At 59.7% G+C, this 20,815-nt stretch overlaps 6 protein-coding genes across 6 annotated transcripts; 5 read left to right on the top strand and 1 right to left on the bottom strand.

The window, feature by feature from the left end:
• Positions 1 to 1,121: 1,121 nt before the first annotated feature.
• PLICBS_004549 (mitochondrial 37S ribosomal protein mS38) lies at positions 1,122 to 2,224 on the top strand (the record flags this gene model as incomplete). Its single annotated transcript, XM_018326101.2, has 2 exons — positions 1,122 to 1,476; positions 1,533 to 2,224. 2 exons carry the CDS (start codon positions 1,122 to 1,124, stop codon positions 2,222 to 2,224), a joined length of 1,047 nt encoding a protein of 348 aa, XP_018175853.2.
• Positions 2,225 to 2,854: 630 nt separating this feature from the next.
• On the top strand, positions 2,855 to 6,227 carry PLICBS_004548 (killer toxin resistant protein; the record flags this gene model as incomplete). The annotated part of the gene is made up of 4 exons (XM_018326102.2): positions 2,855 to 2,871; positions 2,925 to 3,110; positions 3,172 to 5,961; positions 6,032 to 6,227. The coding sequence occupies 4 exons, from the start codon at positions 2,855 to 2,857 to the stop codon at positions 6,225 to 6,227; spliced, it is 3,189 nt and encodes a 1,062-aa protein (XP_018175854.2).
• A 464-nt stretch (positions 6,228 to 6,691) lies between these two features.
• On the top strand, positions 6,692 to 7,630 carry PLICBS_004547 (uncharacterized protein; the record flags this gene model as incomplete). Its single annotated transcript, XM_065600541.1, has 1 exon — positions 6,692 to 7,630. One exon carries the CDS (start codon positions 6,692 to 6,694, stop codon positions 7,628 to 7,630), a length of 939 nt encoding a protein of 312 aa, XP_065456613.1.
• A 2,734-nt stretch (positions 7,631 to 10,364) lies between these two features.
• On the top strand, positions 10,365 to 12,319 carry PLICBS_004546 (uncharacterized protein; the record flags this gene model as incomplete). Its single annotated transcript, XM_065600540.1, has 4 exons — positions 10,365 to 10,371; positions 10,448 to 10,964; positions 11,025 to 11,650; positions 11,709 to 12,319. The coding sequence occupies 4 exons, from the start codon at positions 10,365 to 10,367 to the stop codon at positions 12,317 to 12,319; spliced, it is 1,761 nt and encodes a 586-aa protein (XP_065456612.1).
• A 456-nt stretch (positions 12,320 to 12,775) lies between these two features.
• On the bottom strand, positions 12,776 to 13,774 carry PLICBS_004545 (uncharacterized protein; the record flags this gene model as incomplete). Its single annotated transcript, XM_018326104.2, has 1 exon — positions 12,776 to 13,774. One exon carries the CDS (start codon positions 13,772 to 13,774, stop codon positions 12,776 to 12,778), a length of 999 nt encoding a protein of 332 aa, XP_018175856.1.
• A 4,675-nt stretch (positions 13,775 to 18,449) lies between these two features.
• PLICBS_004544 (uncharacterized protein) lies at positions 18,450 to 20,108 on the top strand (the record flags this gene model as incomplete). The annotated part of the gene is made up of 1 exon (XM_018326106.2): positions 18,450 to 20,108. The coding sequence occupies one exon, from the start codon at positions 18,450 to 18,452 to the stop codon at positions 20,106 to 20,108; it is 1,659 nt and encodes a 552-aa protein (XP_018175858.2).
• Positions 20,109 to 20,815: the final 707 nt, after the last annotated feature.

The following is a 20,815-nucleotide window of genomic DNA, read 5'->3' as shown; positions in this document are numbered from 1 at the left end:
TATCCATCGCGATGGGTTGGTATTTCGAGACGGCGCTAATGACAGCTGTCTTGGTTGTAGCATGGATGGGCATTTGGTGGGTCATGCTCACAGCAGAGTGCCAGAAGCCCGGATATCAATGGAAAGACTGGAAGCTGCGGCAGGATTGAGGTTGGGGGTAACAGCATCGTCGACGCGCTGCCATCAAGCGCCCGCGACAACTCCTGTCATTCCTAGTTTACCCAGGTACCTCAGGTAGCTGGCATTAGCTCTTCCGAATTCACCACGATACCCTATCTTATTTGAATAAGTCCAATCCAACACAACTGAAGTCGATCTAACTTTTCACCTCGGCATCTGCCCGTTTCCTGCTGGTGCGGGGATCGTACCTTTCGTTTCACGAAGAGGCTCGCTCGCCCCTGTCTTCGAAGATGGAAAGTACCGGTGCCTCGTTTCACTTTGCACCGATCTTGAGCTTGGTCGAGGACAAGAACATGTTCCTCGCGACAACTACAACTGTCCGAAGCTGAACTTATGAGGCGAAGTGCGGACAAGGCGCGTTATGTCTTGACGGATAGGTAGTGCTATTCGCACATGTAGAGAAGTCTAGCCGCTTAGGTGTTTCGCAGCCAGCCCCCGACACACAAACAGGGGGCGCAGGCATGGGCCGCCGCATGAGCCCCGCTAACATCAGACGGCAGCAACGACAGTAAAGGCAGTAACGATGGCAACGACAGCAACGATGGCAACGACAGCAACGAAAGTAGCGATGGAAACAGCAGCGATAACAGCGACAGCGGCAACAGGCGGCGCGCCGGTGACGTCCCGTTCACAGATAAGTGAGAAACACCTGTGCGATTAGACTTTAATGTTTGTGCGAATAGCACTGCCCAATCTAACCAGGCCGCTTACTCACCTCGTGCTCAGGTGGTGAGTCTTAGCGCCGACCCGCCCCGAGCGCAGCCGCGCCGCTGCAAGGAGCAACCTTTTCCCAGCCGATGTCGTGCGGCCACCATCAGCCGGCTTTGACGAACCACATTCGGCATCACCAGCACTCATCCTGACGGCCGAGCAGCGCCTCTGCATCCCCCTACAGCCTCTCCCGGCCCCCGACAAGTCGCAGATTGCGCCCAGTCGCCGTCATGCTGCCCTCGTCGGTGCGGCGCGTCGTCTCCTCGGCCCCCCAGGCCGGCGGCCTCGTCTCCTCACTTGCCGCCGCCTCCTCCGCCTCCAAGAACGCCGCCACCGCGACCGTTCCGCTCTTCGTCCGCGGCCACCAGCGGCGCTTCTCCTCCTCGAAGCCCTCGCGCCCGGATAACGGCTCCAGCGATGTCGCCGCCGGCCAGTCGGTTCCCGCGTCGTCGGCCTCGGCGCGCGGGGACGGCAAGGCGGCTGGCGAGAAGCGGAAGCGAAAGAGCAAGGACGCCTCCGACGTGAGCGCCGCCTCGTTCCGAAAACTCCCCAGCGTTCCCAGCACCCACCACATGTCTCAAGAAGGTAAGGAGATGGCAGTCACGGCAGTCACGGCGCTTCTGGTTAACATTTCCACCCAGCACTCGGCCTTTCGAGCTTCTTTTCTCTCCACCGGCCCATCTCCATCACGCAGACCATGCCGCGATCCGTGACCGACGAGCACTTTGCCTCCATCTTCACGCCTCGAACAAAGTCGAACAAAGTCTCCGACACAGTGTCAACCATCTCCAGCACCATCGATCAGCTCGACGGCCCCATGGCCCAGCTGACGATAGGCGGGCACCAGGAAGACCATGGCATGGCCGAGGGCATGCAGAAGGTTGAGCTGCGGAATCCTGACGGCAGCGAGTCCAGCATCTACCTCCAGGTCGACACCATGTCAGGCGAATTTCTGCCGTTCCGCCCGCCTCCCCTGCCGCAAGAGCAATCCGGCATCGAGGCGGATGGCCTTTCCGCTCACGCTCAGGTCGTCGAGGACGTGCCGCATCACCGCGTCTACAAGGCCATGTTCACCATCGAGGAGTCCACCGAGCCCGACGGCCAGATCCGCATCGTCGCTCACAGCCCGCGCATCGTCAACGACGAGCAGCCCCGGAGCTTCCTGGAGCGCATGGCGCGCCGCCAGGTCCGCTTCGACGAGGCCCAGGGCCCCCGCCGCGACATGCACGCCATCAGCGTCAAGCGGCAACGGAAACTCAAGATGAAGAAGAAGAAGTACAAGAAGCTGATGAAGCGGACGCGGAACTTGCGCCGCAAGCTTGACCGGACGTAAATTTGCACATCAGGCGTACTTGCGCGGTTCGTGTTTTGCGTACTTGTCTGCATTCGAGGGGCTCGTCTACAGGCGCGTCTGCCAAGCATGGCGGGCGACGGCTAGTGGGCATTCATTTGGGGCATATGCGCGGTTAGGGCTCTCGCATATAGACTTTGGCAGGAATAATCATGATGGCATTGGCAATCTGCCCGAGTTGGCGCGGCTTTGACCCATTCCTTCGTGACTACCGGCGATGTGCGCAGTACCTCTCCCGCTGTATTACTATGTTAGCTGGGCTATCTTCCATAGATGGTGGAACTGTACAGTAAGGCTATGAATGAGACTTTATTTTGGGTTGGCCAGTACATTCCCACCTGAGACCATGCACCTTCGTTGTCGCTGAGGTTCTCTCGCAGTGGAGACGAGGCACGAAGTAGTTACGTACCTACCGACGGAGTAGGGGTCGCGGCGTAGTGGCGGTACGTACCCCACCAGCCACGATCCAGCCACACCGCCCGGCAGAAATCTTTCTGCAGCCAAAATTTTGGAATCGCCAGAGCTGCCCGCCGCCTGGTGAATCGACGACACAGCCTTGATTGCGCCGAACTGTTTCCCCCGTGCAATTGACCACCTGGGCACGCTCGCAACATGTCGCGCAAACAAGTGTAGGTCTTCAAAGCTATTAACTTCCGTGACGTGCCGCTAACGACCTCCGCAGGGATCAGCGCATCCAGACGCTCATCCGCAATGGCTTGCAGGAGAAGAAGAGGAGCTGCTTCGTCGTGGTGGGCGACCGCTCCAAAGATGTGATTGTGCATCTGCACTACATCATGTCCAGCATGGACATCAAGCAGAATAAGTCCGTGCTGTGGGCGTACAAGAACAAGCTGCTTGGCTTCACGAGGTATGTCTCGCACTCCGTCCCCTGCTGTTGAGGAATGCCGGCTGACCAGGCGGCGCGTCAGTCACCGAAAGAAGCGAGAGCAAAAGATCAAGAAGGAAATTAAGCGAGGCATCCGAGAGGCCAACTCCGAAGACCCGTTCGAACTCTTCGTGTCGCTGCACAACATCCGATACACATACTACAAGGAGACGGACAAGATTCTGGGAAACACCTTTGGCATGTGCGTCCTGCAAGACTTCGAGGCGCTCACGCCCAACATCCTGGCGCGGACAATCGAGACGGTCGAGGGCGGTGGCCTGGTCGTCATGCTGCTCAAGGGCATGAACAGTCTGCGACAGCTCTACAACCTGTCCATGGACGTCCACTCGCGGTACAGGACCGAGGCTCACACCGATGTCGTGGCGCGGTTCAACGAGCGTTTCCTGCTGTCTCTGGGGCGTTGCGAGTCTTGTCTGGTCATCGATGATGAGCTGAACGTGCTGCCCATTTCTGGCGGTAAGGATGTCAAGGCCCTGCCGCCGCCCGATCTGGATCAGCCCAAGACGGAACAGCAGATTGAGCTCGACAACATCAAGGACGATAACCAGGAGCGGGAGCCGGTCGGGTCGCTCATCTCGCTCGCGCGAACTGTAGATCAGGCAAAGGCGCTTCTCACTTTTACGGAAGCCATCTCCGAGAAGACCTTGAGAAGCACCGTCGCCCTTACTGCCGCCAGAGGTCGAGGCAAGTCTGCTGCCATGGGTGTCGCTGTTGCCGCCGCCGTGGCGTACGGATACAGCAACATCTTCATCACCTCTCCGTCGCCGGAGAACTTGAAGACTCTGTTTGAATTCATCTTCAAGGGTTTCGATGCGCTTGGTTATGCGGATCATGCCGACTATTCCATCATCCAGAGCACGAACCCCGACTTCAACAAAGCGATTGTGCGAGTCAATATCCACAGGCAGCACCGCCAGACCATCCAATACATCCGTCCCCAGGATGCCCATGTTCTGGGCCAAGCTGAGCTGGTGGTCATCGACGAGGCGGCTGCCATCCCCCTTCCACTCGTCCGCAAGCTGATGGGTCCTTATCTGGTCTTCATGGCCTCCACCATCAACGGCTACGAAGGAACCGGCCGGTCTCTGTCTCTCAAACTTATCAAGCAGCTGCGAGAACAGTCGCGGTCTGCCTCCATCACAAACGGCGAGACGGAGCTGGCGGATAGGTCAACCGGCAAGGCGGCCAAGGCGGAAGAGTACCAGGCCGCGAGGAAGCTGCGGGAAATCACCCTGTCGGAGCCCATCCGATACGCCAAGGGCGATGCTGTCGAGAAGTGGCTGAACAAGCTCCTGTGCCTGGACGCGACGCTGCCCAAGGCCAAGGCCAACGTTCACGGCTGCCCGGACCCGTCCCAGTGCGAACTCTTGGCCGTCAACCGTGACACCCTCTTCTCCTTCCACCCCGTCTCCGAAGCCTTCCTTCAACAAATGGTGGCGCTCTACGTCGCAAGCCACTACAAGAACTCGCCCGATGACTTGCAGCTCATGAGCGATGCGCCGGCACACGAGCTCTTCGTGCTGGTTCCCCCCAACGTGGAGGATACTGGCAAGCTGCCCGAGCCGCTGTGCGTCATCCAGGTTGCGTTGGAAGGCAAAATTAGCAGGCAAAGCGTTCTCAACAGCCTGAGTCGCGGCCAGCGGCCTCACGGCGATCTGATTCCCTGGCTGGTGAGCCAGCAGTTCCAGGATGAGGACTTTGCTTCCCTGTCTGGCGCCCGTGTGGTGCGAATAGCAACGAACCCGGAGTACGTGTCCATGGGCTACGGAACGAAGGCGCTGGAGCTTCTCACCGACTACTACGAGGGCCGTTTCGCCTCCCTATCCGAAGATGACGACCAGGTCATGGAAGAGAGGATGCACCGGGCCACCGACGCTGAGTTGACCAAAGCTTCGCTGCTGAACGAAGAGATCACGGTCCGCGACCAGGCACACATGCCGCCACTGTTTGCCAAGCTACGAGAAAAGCGGCCCGAGGCGCTGGATTACATTGGCGTCAGCTACGGCCTGACCAAGCCTCTGCACAAATTCTGGAAGCGCTCGGCGTTCTCGCCGGTATACCTGCGGCAGACGGCCAACGACCTCACTGGCGAGCACACCTGTGTTATGCTCCGGCCGCTTGAGAACAGCCAGGACAGGACTTGGCTGGGGGCATTCTCGCGGGACTTCCAGAAGCGTTTCTTGTCGCTCCTTTCATACCAGTTCCGGACTTTCACTACCGCCGAAGCGCTCAGCATCGATGAGTCCGCCAACGCTGGCGCAAAGCTGGACGCGGTTGAGGCCGCAGCGATGGACAAGTTCGAGCTGGACCGAAACTTCTCGCCTTTCGATCTGAAGCGCCTGGAGTCATACGCGAACAACATGCTAGACTACCACGTCATCCTAGACATGATGCCGGTCATTGCTAACCTGTACTTCTCGGGGAAGCTGAAGGGAGACATCAAGTTGACGGGCCTGCAGCAGTGCATTCTGCTGGGCATTGGTCTGCAGCGCAAGGACATTGATGTCATCGGAAAGGAGTTGGATGTGCAAACCTCGCAGCTTCTGGCCATGTTCATCAAGATCCTCCGCAAGGTGACGGCACACTTTGGTACGCTGGTGTCGGCCGCCGTCGACGCGGAGATGCCCAAGCCGGAAAAAATTGGGGTCTCAAGGGCGGACGCCAGCGGCGCACACGATGACGAAGTGGTGGACGAGCGCTTCGCGCCCCTGTCTACGTCTCTCGACGACGAGTTGGAAGAGGGTGGAGACGAGGCGCTCAAGGCCCTTAGACAGAAGCAGAGGGAGATGATTGACTCTCTGCCACTGGATCAGTAAGTCGGCTCTACAACCACGGCGGCGTCAACCGGGCGAACTGGGCTAACCGAGGCGTCTTCTCTTTAGGTTCGAGATCGAAGGTGACGCCCCTGCCTGGGCAGAGGCCGAGAAGCAGGTCAAGAGCGGCAAGTCCAACACGGTCGTTAGCGTAAAGTCTGGCAAGCAAAAGCGCAAGGCTGGACCGACGGCGGCTGAGGTCTATGAGGAGGCCATGGGGGAGAAGTCCCGCAAGAAGGCCAAGAAGGGCAAGAAGTCTGCGTAAAGTGGAAGGATAGATTTGTTTTTGGTCATCTGCATGGACACGGCGCATCGGGGTACGATTTTGGGCTGACCATTGTTTAGTTTTGGTTTGGCCTGGTGGGAGTTTGTTGCAGAGTTGGCTTCTTACTAGAGTATCGAAGAGAGTTTACAGCCGGTAAACAATATACGGCTCGCTCTCTTGTCCTTTCTCGAGTGGTTGCCAACAGTGTCTTTCTCGAGCGTCAAACCTTGTTATCGCTGCCGCTTCCTGCCCTGCTCTGGGCATACGGTATAAAAAGTCGATTCGTCTTGCCCTTCTTGTCTCCCCATCTCTCACCAGTTCTTCCTCTCCGTCTCTGTCTACTCTGCTCCGACCACCAGAGTTCACCACACCTCCTCACATCACCACACACTCACCATACCTGTCCTACACTTCCTACCTCCCACCATTCACAAAAGGCCAAGATATTTGGTGAAGACGCTACCATGCCCGCAAAATACGTCTACATGGACTACGAGTGCGAGGCCCGCGGCTATCCGGCCGAGCTCGCGGCGCGACCGCGCACGCCCGCCGCTGCAGTTGCTCCTGCGAGCAACAGCAGCAACAACAACTACTACGGCGGCGGCGGCGGCAGCAGCAGCAGCAACATCACCGGCAGCAACGACTGCCACGGCAAGGAGGGGGAGGGCCTCGACGGCAAGCCCATCCCTCAGGCGCGGCGCCCGTCCGAGGGAAACTCGGGCGACGAGAAGGAGAAAGGGGAGGATAAAAAGGGCAAGCAGCCCATGCTGAGCATTCGCCAGCGCTGGGCGATGAGGGCCAAGGACGACGATGACGAAAGGGCCGCGAGGGCCGCGAGGGCCGCGAGGACGATGAGGGCGATCCTCCCCCTGGTCGATAACCCCAATTGCGAGGAGAAACTTCGCCCCCGCCCTGTGGGGGATGAGGCGATGTTCGAGGATCCCGAGCTCATCCTCAGCCGCACAGTGGATGGGAGAATCGTCGAAGTTCGATGCGGTGGGGCGAAAAGGAAGACGTTCGGCCGGATGCAGATACCCAGGCGCAGCCAGGGGCTCAACCCATACACCGGCGAGCCATCCCAGCGGTCGCACCTGGAGCGGTATCGAACGCAGGACGAGATGCAGCTCCCGGGTCAAGGGGGGTCTGGCGGTGGTGGTGGTGGCGGTGGCAGCGGCGAGGGGGAAGGGGCATGGCGGCCGCCGCGGATCACAATGACGCCGAAGACGGCAGGGGCGGAAGAGGGGGGGGAGGAGGAGGAGGAGGAGTACGACTCGGAAAGGACGCTCGTGGGCACCGAGTCTGACAATGAGTACGAGTCCGACTCCGACGAGGAGGACGATGAGGAGGTCGACGTTGATTCGCCTCTCTACCGCCTCTGGTTCAGTATAGCTTATTCCCTGTGAATAAGTCATGAAATGTAAATATATATATCTATACACGGGGGCGGTGGTGGACCGCCTTGAGACCTAACCTTGTGCTCGTACCTTGTCGTTGTCGTCGTTGCCCTCGTTGCCAGTTCGCGACCAACGCCAAGGTGCGTAAAGGCCACAATGGGACATCAGCCGCGTCGAGAAGAAACCTCAGCCGAAGGGCCCTAACGCCGACAGTCATCAGGCTTCTAGAATCCAGGCCCTGGATGGGACATGCCACTGTCGTGAATAATGGAAGGGGGCACCCTGGTTCAGGAGTGGCTCATCCGGCCTGCGCACCGGGAGAGCCGCAAGATCGCGGGAGGGGCGCTCCACCACGGGACCGGCCCCCGCTCCGGCGCCCCCCCGGCTTCCAGCTCCGAAGTCCCCGGATGGGTCCTGCCGAGCCACGGCCGCTTCCAAGGCTCCGCCCGGGTCGATGGGCGTCCGGAAGTGATTGAAGAAATTGTTTGGAACGCTATCTCGCGGACGATGGATGGCATGCTGTCTCTGTCGGCAATGGATGGCTCAAGGTCTTTAGCACAAGCGAGACGAGGCGACGTACAGATCGGCCACAAACAGCATCGTGCTTTTGTCGCCAAAGTCCTATCTCTACATTTAGGATTGTCTGATCCAACACACATGCTTCACTATTTCCGCGCAACTTCCTTGGCCAGCCTCAAGTCGAATGCGAGTACACATGATGTCCGTCGCCCCGTCTCGCGATGCGTGCTTGCCCGTAGATCGCCCCAAAATGGCGAGATCAATGCCGGACTTTCAACGCCGTCGTCCCCGTTTTACCACCGCATGTCTACCGGCAGGTAGCATACGCCTCGTTATGATAGGCCTCGCATCTGTTGCCGCTCTGGGTGCACTATTTCGATTGTCCACTATTGTCAGCATCGAATGCACGCAAGGGATTGAGCAGGTCACGGGTGCCGAGGCAAAGTGCGCGCGCGCACATGTACGAGACAGATAGACAATGTGTGTGGGCACGTACCGGAGCGTCACGGCGGCAAGGCTTGTGCATGAAAACGCCTGTATCCGGCCCGGTTTCCCACATGCAGTATTTGTCATGCAAGCTGCATCGCTGTGTCGAGCCAAGAGGCCCTGGGGTTAGCAACTTTGTTCTCCGTCGCGGTTCGAGCGCTGTGTGGCATGACTCACCCCTCTAGAAACAGCGAGCACGCCTGGGACGTAAAAGTACCCAGAGGCAACAACGGCAATGACATGGGAAGCCTTCATCGTGCAAGGTCGAAGATAAGCTCGATTGGTAGATATTTCGGCACTGAATGAATAAGAGGATGAAGAAAGATATGTCCGGTGCTGGGGTTCGGCCCGTCTTATATATACCTTGGGAATCACCAATGGCAGCGGTGGCTGCTCCATGGCGCTCGCGAGCAACGTCTGGATGGAATGGCATCACCGCGTACTCAGGCACCGCACGTGTCCCGAGTCAAAGGGGAAGAGGTATCATGATTCGCGAAAATCTTCATGATGACACGACGCACAGCCCCAGGTTTCAAGCAAAGACGCAGCGACAATCCGTGCGAGGCAAAAGACGTTGTACTTTGAGTCTCGTAATGCGTAATATATACCCGCACGTCATTGCAAGGAGCCGTCTGCCCATGCCGGTTGTGCCAAACTCTTACGTTTGCGCAGAAAAATCGGAAAAACGAGCTTGGAGGTCCCAAGCGGCTCTGAGGGCACATGGTCTAGCACGCAGTCTACTTATAGACTGTCCCGTCGCCAGTGCCAACAACCGGCCCTCTGCAAGGTCCGATCATACAGGCTGGGATCAATGGCGCAAAGCTGCTACATCGTAAGTGAACTGCGTGGCGGGCGCGTCATCGACACTGATCCGAGGCAGTCTGCAGGAGTGAGGCGCTACTGCTGGTCTGGCCCCGACGACAAGACAGACCGGGCTTCTAGTTTCCCGTCGATGCTTCTCTGAACTGGCTCAAATCGGCCCCCCCCCAGTCCTGCCCCCTTGCGAAACGAGCCCGGGTCAGGTCCTGTGCTGGGCTTTCTTCGCAACGCGGCCCCCGAACCCCTGGCTATGCGCGCCAGCCCCCGCGGGATGCCACGCATACGCCCCGTTCCTCCATGTCGAAAACGGCAAGCTGTGGGTAATGACCATGGCGCCACATGGGGTCTTGGGGTGCCCCCGCGTCGGAGAGGGGAAGGGACGCCCAGAAGCTTACCTCAGACGACTGGTGCGGCTCCGTTTGATGGCGTGGAACCGGACGGGCAGACACGAGGACGAAGGGGAAACGCTCTGGCCCTGCGGGTGCTGCGGCGCGCATTCGTTGGGGGTCACCGTTCGAGCTCGTGGTGGTGCGGTGCGAAGCCAGGACGTGCCGCAAGATGGGGGGTTTTGCGCTGAGGTGGGTGGGGGTCAGGTAGCAGGCGGACAGGCGGGCAGGCGGGCGAGCGGCCCAGCAGCAGCACAACGATGTGAATGTGCATTATTGTCGTGGTGAAAGAGGCTCATACAGTAGAAGGTGTACGGACGAACCTTTGGCAGGCATTTCGTCATTGGGCCGGTTCAAGGTCGACAAGACGAACCCCGCAACGCGACACGGTAGAAAAGAAGGAGCTCTCCTGCGCGCGCCTGCCTTTGCGACTTACACCCACCCCCTCCCGTCCCCCGTCTTCCTCTTCTTCCTCATCCTCTCTCTCTCACTCCGCCTCTGCCTTCGTGCAAAGAGCAGTGACAGCCGTCGTCATGTCCAGTACGTTCGTCAATCGCTATGCAGCGCAATCCAAAACCCCCCAAGCGGAGGCTCACTCACTAACATGGTGCGCCAGCCAAGCACTTTTCCAACGACGCCTCGGCGCTCGTCGCTGCGGCCCTTCGCGCCAGCACATACACCAACCCGTCCCTGGCTCTCTCCCCCTCTCAAAAGACCGTCATCCTCCGAGATGACGACAGCTCCTCACAGCATGCCGTTGCGCTGCTCTCCGGCGGCGGCTCCGGCCACGAGCCGTCCTTTGCGGGCTTCGTTGGCCGCGGTTTTCTGTCCGCCGCTGTCGCCGGCTCCGTCTTTGCGTCCCCATCCGCCGAGCAGGTCTTTCGTGCGCTCAAGGTCTTGGGCGCCAAGCAGCCCGACCGCGGCATCCTCGTCGTCATCATGAACTACACTGGCGACATCCTGCACTTCGGCATGGCCGTGGAAAAGGCCCGCGCTGAGGGCATCAAGGTTGAGCAGCTGGTTGTCGGTGACGATGTCGGCGTCGGCCGCAAGAGAGGTGGCAGAATCGGCAGGAGAGGACTTGCCGGCACCGTGCTGGTGCAAAAGATTGCTGCCGCCGCCGCTGCTCAGGGGTATGCAGATTTCACCCGTCATGGATTGCAACTTGGCTCTGACTGACCTCTGTTGCGCAGAGCGAGTCTCGAGGATGTCCGCAGAATCGCCAGCCAGGTAGCCGACAACACGGCGACTGTTGGCGCGTCTCTCGCCCACGTTCACGTTCCCGGACGCGAGATTGTCCCTGACGAGCTCGGACAGGACATTGAGATTGGCATGGGCATTCACAACGAGGAAGGCTTCGGTCGCGTCAAGACTGATCTCTCCGGCTTGGTCTCGACGATGCTCAAGCAGCTTCTCGATCAGTCTGACTCTGATCGCGCGTACATCAACGTCGCGCCCTCGGACGAGATTGTCGTCATGGTCAATAACCTCGGCGGCATTAGCGTCCTGGAACAAGGCGCCATCACTACAGAGGTCGTCGAGCAGCTTGCGACGACGTACAAGCTCACGCCCACGCGCCTGCTGAGCGGAACTTACATGACCAGTCTCAATGGCATGGGCTTCAGTATCACAATCCTCAAGGTTGCCGACAAGTCTTTTGTTTCGTTGCTCGATGCGCCCGCCGATGCTGCGGGGTGGTCACCTCCCGTCCGGCCTGAGAACTGGCAGCGTGGAATCGACACGAGCAAGTCGAGCGATATCCAGGACGCCCCCTCGTCTGAGGCTGACGACGCCAGCTCAGCACCCAGCAATCTCACCAGTAGGTCTTTCTTTGCTCCAATGAGAAAAGGTGACGCATGCTAATAGTCCCTCCGCAGTTGACTCTCAGCTTGCTACCTCCAAGCTCACTGCGGGTCTCAACTCCCTTATTGCCGCCGAGGCGCAAATCACAAAGTACGACACCCTCGTTGGCGACGGTGACTGCGGCCTTTGCCTCAAGACGGGTGCCGAGGCTGTCCTATCGCACATTCAGTCTTCCTCATCCAGCGACGCCATCCGCCTCGTCCGGTCGATCGCCCACGTCGTGGAGAACAGCATGGACGGCACGTCGGGCGCTCTCTACGCCATCTTCATGAACGCCCTCGCCTCTGGCCTGCAGCAGGCCACCGCGTCCTCGGGCAAGCAGGAGGTCACCCCTAAGATCTGGGCCGAGGGCTTGAAGGCGGCCCTGACCAGCTTGGCCAAGTATACCCCTGCACAGCCGGGCGACCGCACCGTTGTCGATGCCTTGGCCCCCTTCGTGGAGACCCTGGCGAGCACGCTGAGTCTGCAGAGCGCCGTGGACGCGGCCAGGAAGGGATGCGAGTCGACAAAGGGCATGGAGGCCAGCCTCGGCCGGTCTGTCTACGTCAGCGTCGAGGGCTGGAACTCGTGCCCGGATCCCGGGGCGTACGGCCTCGTCAAGTTCCTCGAGGGCCTGCTGCAATGAGATGTGTTATGTATAGCTAAACACTTGAATAATGCATCCTGTTGATACGAGATTCAGGTTCAAGGGGTTAATTGTGACGAGCCACGGCTGAAACGCATCCGACGTACTTTGAACATGCAGTATAGAGTACGATACGTCTCATTACATGTTTGTGATCTATCGCGCCTCGGCTTTTCTCGCCCAACGGTCACATATCAGTGACATGGTCATCTCTTGTTCCTATCAAGAAGCCCTTGAAAAACGCCCGATTTGCTATGCCACCAAAAAAAAAAGAGATAATACGCCCGCGCGTTCAATCCTGCAGCCCCCCTCGTGGCTCGTGAGCCGACAGAGTCTGTGCTTCCCGCCCATATCCAATCGAGGCGGCCTATTGATGCAAATCCTCGAGACCGCCCACTTCATGCAGGCATTGACGTCCTGACCCCTGAGTCCCGTCCTATGCCGTCAAAGCGAGGACTACGCCGCCGCGCCGGCCACGGTCTTCTCCAACTCAACCAGCTCCGCAAACTCGCTCATCTGCGCCTCAAGAGCCTTGCCCTCGAGCAGCGTGCACGGCTTGCGGGGCTGGCCACCGTAGCCATAGTAGCGCTGCAGCGCAGCCTTGACAGAGATGAAACCTCCCTTGATGGCGGCCCAGTCACCGCGGGCGACGATGCCCTGAAGACGGACCGCCTCGGACGTGTTTCCCGCGACCCACAGCTGCCGCACCTCAGTGCAAGCCTTTGGCGACACGTTGGCCAGGCCCGCGATGACGCCGTGGCCGCCCACAGAGAGCGTCTGCACGGTGAAGTCGGCGCTGCCGCCGAATGTTCTGAACGAGGTGCCCTGGGTGCCGGCCACGACCCGGGCCAGCTTGCCGGTGTTGCCGCACGTCAGCTTGACTCCCACAATGTTGGGATGCTCAGCCAGCGCGAGAATGCTGTCGGAGCTGAGATCGAGACCGCCGCAAGGGGCAGGGAAGTTGTAGATCAGCAGAGGTACGGGGCTGGCGTCGGCGACGGCCCGAAAGTGCTCCAGGATCAGCTCCGTTGACAAGAGGCCGCCGTAGTATGACGGTGGGAGGATCAGGGCATGGCTTCCCCCCGCCTCGGCCGCGTCACGGCAAAGCTGGATCGTTTCCCGCGTCGATTGCGCACCGCAGCCCACAATGACGGGCAGGTCCTGTCGGCCCGCTTCATCGAGAGCAGTACGAGTTGTGCGGGTGACCAGCTTGCGCTCTTCCCGATCCAGGTGAACTGCCTCGCCGTTGGAGCCATGCGTCACCAAGCCAGCGATGCCAGTACCAGCCAGGCGCTTGGCGTGGGCCGTCGTCGTCTCGACATCGATGGTGTCTTCCGGCGTAAAGAAGGCCACCGTGGGCACGTATACACCCGGGGCCAGGGGCTCCCGGGTCGACGGAGCGGCCAGGCCATTGCTGGCGCCGTTCATGTGCCCGGACGATGTGGTTGCCGTCATGGTGGCGTGTCTCGACGTCGTTTTTAAGGATGACTGGGGAGAGGCAGTCGAAGACCTGAATCAAAACTGTCGGGTCTGGCTGGAGGGCACGGAACAGGGAAAAGAGTGAAAACCTGGGGGGGACGGCGGCCCGTATCGCCAGATGAGGGTGCCGTCGTTATAAGGAGCGCCTGTCCCATCCGTCCATCCATCCGTCCATCCATCCATCCATCCATCCACCCGTCCACCCACCCCATCCCACGGTGGCACATCCCGCGAATCCACCTGGAAAGGTTTTGAGGTGCGTCAAAGGGCTGCTGCGATTCGGTAGCGCCAAGGCCTGCCCCCCACGATAACCGCCTCTCAGCATCGCAAGGGCCGTCAAGGGTACCTGGCCCTTCCGCCCATCCTCCCCCACGAAGGGGGCTTCGAGGCTTGGGAATAGCGCTGTCCCGCGAGCGCGGCCAATGGTCCGGCTGCCCACAGATCCACGCGATCCTCGGATCCACAACGCGCACCACGAGCGTGCAGTCCAGGACCCAAGCCAAGCCCAGCTCTCTCTAGGTTCCGGGGGCCGTCTTGGACTCTCGGGGGGTGTGCTTCACCGAGCCCTGATGCCCTGCCGTGGCTTGCCAGGTTTGCCTGGCTTGCCGCATCCGCTGTACCAGGATCGGACTGTCCAGCGTGCCATGGACGTACAAGTACGGGACGGGGTAAGTAGCAAGCTCGGGACGGGTTATCGCTGCAGAGTTTCCAATTGCCGTTTCACACGATGTTGTTGTCATGTCCGATTCGTGGATCGCCGCCGCATCTGCGCTGCCGGACCTTGACATTGCACCATCGTTGGCGCGACTGGGGAGGCACAGAGGCGACGATTCGGTCAGGCCAGTAACAAGTGGCGCTCCCCCGCAGGCCAGGCCCAGCTGCGTGGCGAAGAGGGCATGGCAACGCATGGCAAGGCACAGCGAGGGAACCGTACCTAGGTAGGCTCCGTCAGACCAAAGCTGCCTCGTTACCATGCCACCTCTTCTCCCCCACCCCCTTGACAGGCAGGGCTGGTCTGGTGTGGATTCTTGGGGGACGCTTGTCCAAGCTGTTCTGGTGCACCTTGTCGGATGGTGTGCCGTTTGTGCATCGTACAGGCCCGCGCGGGCGTTCCTGACAGCAACCGCGTCCAACAATGCCGGCAGCAGACAGCACAATGCGCCGAAAACAGGCAGCGAGCGTCATCAATAGACGGCAGAGGCACCACGTTAGTCTGCAGTCTTCATCCAGTAGCCAGTGATATGGGGCCGTCATCCGCGGCTCTCGTGCCGGGGACCTCGCTGTTACCTAAAAGCCCGTCCTGCGGGCACAGCAAGCCGCGTGAGGCGCGCGTCGTCGTTGGTCTCTGTGCCCGCTCAACAGCGAAGGGGCCAGAAAATGGACCGGGCCAAGCCTCTCCCGCTACCGACAAACATATCCCCCACGCCCGGCAGCATCTTTCAATACCAGGACTCGCCGTCGCGTGCTGTTCGGTTGGGCTGGCTGAACTAGTCAATGACCCTTGTTTGCTAGAGCAGTACATAATAGCATGCCCGCACATAAGTATACCTGTCGCGGACCGCTCGGCATGAGGAGCTGAGCAGCAAGGCTGGCATCATCAAGCGGTTTCTTTAAAATCGTCGTCTCGTCTCCGACATTCTCGCGGGCACTGGCCTCGCTGGCCTCGCTCGTGTACCCTCTCCGGTCGGTGGCCCGTGTCCCCCGAACGGTGTTTCGCGTCGTACCGCTGGCCGTCGTCACCTCCAGCAGCGTCTCAAAGCGCATGGATCAGTAGAGCACCCATTGTCTTGCCGCCCATGATCCGTCAACCTCGCAGACATGCCTCTCGATCGCGATGGCGCGAGGCACGGTAAGCAGGAGATGGTGACCGTCACGCCTGCGTCCTCGAGGACGCCTCGAATGCTACGGGATCGCCTGCTTGCAGCCATGCAGTCCATAGCTACGTCTCGGTCGCTGCATCAGATACAGCTCGAGCTGGAATACGATGAGGAGGAGAGCGATAGCGACGGCCGGCAAGGATCGGCAATACAAGTCTGTAAAGGCGGCCTACAGCGACGTGCCGCTCGCCTGATTGAGTACGGTGAAGACGAAGCTGCGAAAGAAATCCATGCTCTCTGCGTCTTTGACGACATCGCGGGGTCCGTGTCGAGCCACGCTGCGTTGGCGACTCCTCAGAGACTCCGGGCCAGTCCAGTGGTACGGAAATGGGCAAGATGGCGATGGAGGCATGTGCCAAACCTCTCAGACAAGCGATCTCTCGAGGCAGTCATGGTGTATGAACGAGGGGTCGCCCAGCATCCGGATGATCGGTGCGGCCGCTGCCGCGCAGGGCAAGGAATATCCCCGCAATGTGTGGTTGCCTCAGCGGAGTTGCTCCCTGACGGCAAATGCAGCAACTGTCTGTTCGATAATGCCGACTGTGGCAGCACACCCAGCCGCGTGGCTTCCGAATTGGCCAAGGGAGGCGGTGATTCGGTCCGTGTGGTCGACCACATGGCTGTTTTGGAGCTCATAGCTCGGTTGAAGAGACCGCCTGGCGCCAGCAGAGAGCACACATTACCCGGCAAGGCCAAAAGGATCGAAGTTGCAGCGCTGCAAATAGCTCAGGCGGCAAGAGATTGGGGAGAAAAGATTTCGCAGGAGACCGGACGAGTTTGATGCTTGAACTCGAGCCGGAAGTCGCTGACGAGAGGGTCGGAGCATATTCGGGAGGCTTGACTCAACATTAGCGATTGTATTTTACATGGCTGGATGGCAGCGAATAATGATTAACTTACCAGTCCAGACTGGGTCCTGACCCATTCCGCCCTCGTTCTGTCACCGGTCATCGTGATGTAGGCGCCGTTCTTGCCGAGTTACACGTTCCGGCCCCGGTCACCACGTCGAGGAGTCGCTGTTAGAGGGGTCAGTTACCACGGTCGAGCTATCAGAGACACTACTTACCGTAATAAGGTGATGGGTACGTTCCCGGAGCCTGCCGTATTGGCACCAATACAGCTCCCGTTGCTTGGATTCGAGCAAAACGCCCGTGCCATCTCTTTCGGGCTGGTGCTTCAGGTCCCATACCAGGATGCCTGAGGCTGACAGGTTCACTGGCCCAATTTACTAGTAGGGAGTGCCAGCTGCTTTCATGGCTGCTGCGCCTGCCGAATGCTGGACTCTGGCTGGCGCGGGAAGGAGACACGGCTGCTCTTGCCCTGCGGTGGCTCTGGCTCCTTCCACCTCGCAGAGTCACCGCCAGGACTGTCCCACTCGGCCAGCACGGCGGTCTAGAGGCGGACATCTGCTACTCCTCAGTTTCACTGCTGGCAGAGCACACTCAACGCTGTCTGCGTCCCAAGCTTCCGAGTGGTCCAAGTCCGCAAACGACAGCCTCAAAGACAGCGACACCGCCCATTCGAGCTGTTCGCCCAAATGCCGCATCGGCTTTTCGAATCAAACATGCAGCCGCCAACACTGAAGGCCAACTTACGTTTGCCGTTGGTGATCCGGAAGTACGACCCCCTGTCTCCGCGCTCAGAGCATCGTGCCGGCTCTTGTGCCGGCTCTTGCGTGGCAGCTGACGGTCCGCCATGTCGAGTCATCCACGTGCCGGGTTCGCCATCGGCCATGCGGAAGGAGATGCCACGAGCGGCTTCCTTATTCCCTGCCAACCATGCAATGGCATTGACTAGGATGGCATGAAGGCTGTTGGTGGCTTGCTCCCAACAACTACCTTCAAACCCCCGGCCGCGGATCCGGAAGGCAGGGCGCCGCGAGCATCGCGGGCGCCAACATCACGCGAGCCACTCCTCCGTCATGCATAGTTGAGTGGAATAGGACCGGCGCAAGGGACGCGGACAGGCTACACATACGAAGGACTTACACTACACGCTATGTGAGGAGGGCCCCAGCGCACACTGTTGGGGCAACAGGCCACCCTACATACCCCTGGACTCAGCAACGGACAGAGAGCTGCGGCAGCAGCTTATGTGAGCGATTTCAATTGTCGACCAAGGTTGGTGTACGGATGCCGGCGGAGATTGCAGTCAACTCGGGGCGCCGGTGTGGCCGCTCAAAAAACCAGGCTGGTCGGCGGGGATTGACCGTTGAACCGCCTCCGTGTGGGGCCGGGCACATCGGCGCGGGCTCGCTCGTCATTCGAAAGGCCGCCGAGTCTGGCAATCTGGATGGGATTTCCCCAGACCACTGGGGTGGTATTCATACAAAGAGACTACCGCCGTGAGAAGCTTCTTGAGCCTTGACAATGCGTTGTGTGGGAGAGACATACACTGCGACGGTTGACGCTCTCAGGAAGAGCTGGAGAAGAGAATACCTCGGACAAGCTCCCGACCCAAGAACAAGCACTCTCAACTCGCAACGTCATCTGTCAGCGGGCCAAAGTCGTCTCATGCCCGCTTACGCGCCATGCAACCGAGTTGACCAAGTCGAGCCCACTTCAGCCGCACAACGTGGAGTAGCAGCTTGCAAGGGGCCCTGTCACCCAAGCGGGAATTGAAGGCGCCAATTCGGGGACGAGGGAGTGAGAGTGTCCCCGCTCACATGTTTAAAACCACAGCATTGTTCCTCACAAGTCACAAGATCAAATGCGGTCCCAGCTCAATCATTCACTTCCTGCTAGGCCGAGTCTCAAGCAGCATCGACGACAATCATGAGGCTCATTAACGTCGAGTCGCTAGTCCTGGAGGATTTTATGGCAGGCGGCTCCCACGCACCACCATATGCCATCCTATCACATACCTGGGGCAATGAAGAGGTCACGTTTCAGGACTTCATCAACCCCGACCAGACTGTGCGATCACGAAAGCAAGGTTTTGCCAAGATCTCGAAAACATGCTCCTTGGCAAAGAGCGAGGGACTCAAGTACGCTTGGGTGGACACTTGCTGCATCGACAAGACCAGCAGCGCCGAACTGACCGAAGCCATCAATTCCATGTTTCAGTGGTACCGAGACGCCGTAACCTGCTACGCTTGGCTCGCCGACTTGCCCAGTTCCGCAGTTGTCGACGGCCGGCCGGAGAAGACAAGCCTGAGCAGGTGCCGCTGGTTTACGCGTGGTTGGACTCTCCAGGAGCTGATTGCACCTCGAGCGGTGCAGTTCTTTGACCAGGCGTGGGCGCCATGCGGAACCAAGGCATCCATCGGCGAGATGCTCACGGAAATCACAATGGTGAACGCGAGCGTCTTGGAAGACCCCGAGCTCCTTCCGACCCTCTCCATCGCGCAGAGGATGTCTTGGGCCGCTACCCGACAAACGACCCGTGTTGAGGACATGGCTTACTGCCTGCTGGGCATATTCGACGTGAACATGCCGATGCTGTACGGCGAAGGATCTAGAGCCTTTCTTCGACTGCAAGAAGAAATCGCGCGCGAGAGCAACGATCTCAGCATATTTGCGTGGAGAGCGACGCAGGCGGATCGCCAGCATTCCGGGGTCTTTGCCGCTTCCCCTGCAGATTTTGCCCAGTCGGGGTCGGTTCAACTTGCGGGCGATACAGTCTATAGTCCAGAATTCACTCTGACCAACAAGGGCCTCCGCATGAACGTCAACCTTTATTCGGCCAAGGAGGATGCGTACCTCCTGAAGCTGAACTGCGACGAGGTGACTGCAACTGGACAGCAGTCCGTGGGCATCTTCATCAAACCGCATGGCGGGGGTGTCTACAGTCGAGCGAGGCTTTCGGAGTTTGGAGTAGCGGCAGCGGGAGACACCGGAAAGAAGCGCGAGCTGTTTCTCTTTAGACACCTCAGCGCAGCTCGGTCGAAGCGACTAGAGACGAGCCACAGCAACGCCTTCATGCTGCGTGAAGGGTTCAACACGGCGGAGAAGACGCCCTATCCGGACTTCCCCTTCTCTACAAGCTTCGTCATGCCCATGGAGGAGTGGGATCCGCAGCGCCACATGTTCCTCACGGAGGGAGCGGCCGAGTTCTGTGGGTACGCCTTGTTCGTGAAGCGCGACGGCGTGAGGCCGGATGATGAGCTGGGCACGGGCTCCATGTTTCTGGTGATATTTGGCAAGAAGGGTGACCAAGAGGCCTGGGTCTCGCTCTTCGACGCCTACAACCATGGACCCGTCTTCGCTGAAATGTACAACGTCACCAACACGCTTGCCGTGGTTGAGCGAATGCCGCGTAATTCGACGCTGCAGATGCGGAACAACATGAATAACCTGACCACCAGAGTCGGCGCCAGCATCAAGAAGGCGACAGTGGACGGGAAAGTGGTGCACTGCGTCGACCTCGTGTATCTGAAAGGGCCCGAGGCTGTCACGAGCTGGCAGGACGAGGGACGGCGAGGGTCCATGTGAAGCAGCGGCGGGCCAGACGTGGTGCGCAGTATGGTTGGCACGGGAGGCCATGCCAGGGCAGGCCGTTTTGCGGAGGCTTGCGCTGGAGGAGAAAGGGGGCATGTTTGGCGGCGTTTGAACCAAGGACCGGCTCGAGCTTCAAGAGCGTTTCAGTCTGTGCCCGCGTCAATGCGGCGGCGGCGGCGGCGGCGGCGTCGTCGACGGCGCATCTGCCGGATGGGGGAGACGAGCGGCGTCTTCAATGCCTGTACTTTGTATGTCATCCGCACATACGGGTTCAGCGGTTTTTGACACATCGGCATGCCGTTGGTCGAGCCGCTTTTGCTGAAGTCGTAATGCTTTGGTCGTATCACTTTGGATGCTCGCGTCGCCTGACAGAACCGGAGCCTACGGCAGCGCCGGAAGCCAAGGCCCGCCACTCGCCCACCGCGGGACTTCCTCGCTAGGTACGTACGTCGGTTCGATGGGGCCAGTCTCTCCTGGGGCGCGCGCCCCGGCAGAGCCCGACAAGCGTAGCGCCAGCCAGGGCCAGCCGCCGGTGCCGAGGGGATGGTGTCGGGCGGTGGTGGTGGTGCTGGTGGTGGTGTGGTGTGGTGGTGCCTGCCAGGCGGAACTGAATGGTTGAAACTTGAAAGACAGTTCTCGCCAGTGGACAACGGCAAGTCCGCTGCCGGCGTTCGCGCGTCGTCGGCACGGCACCCCCAGAA

Source organism: Purpureocillium lilacinum, assembly GCF_023168085.1.
Source record: "Purpureocillium lilacinum CBS 284.36 DNA, scaffold_3, whole genome shotgun sequence".
NCBI classification, from domain to species: domain Eukaryota; kingdom Fungi; phylum Ascomycota; class Sordariomycetes; order Hypocreales; family Ophiocordycipitaceae; genus Purpureocillium; species Purpureocillium lilacinum.
This window is presented reverse-complemented; position numbering and strand designations above follow the sequence as displayed.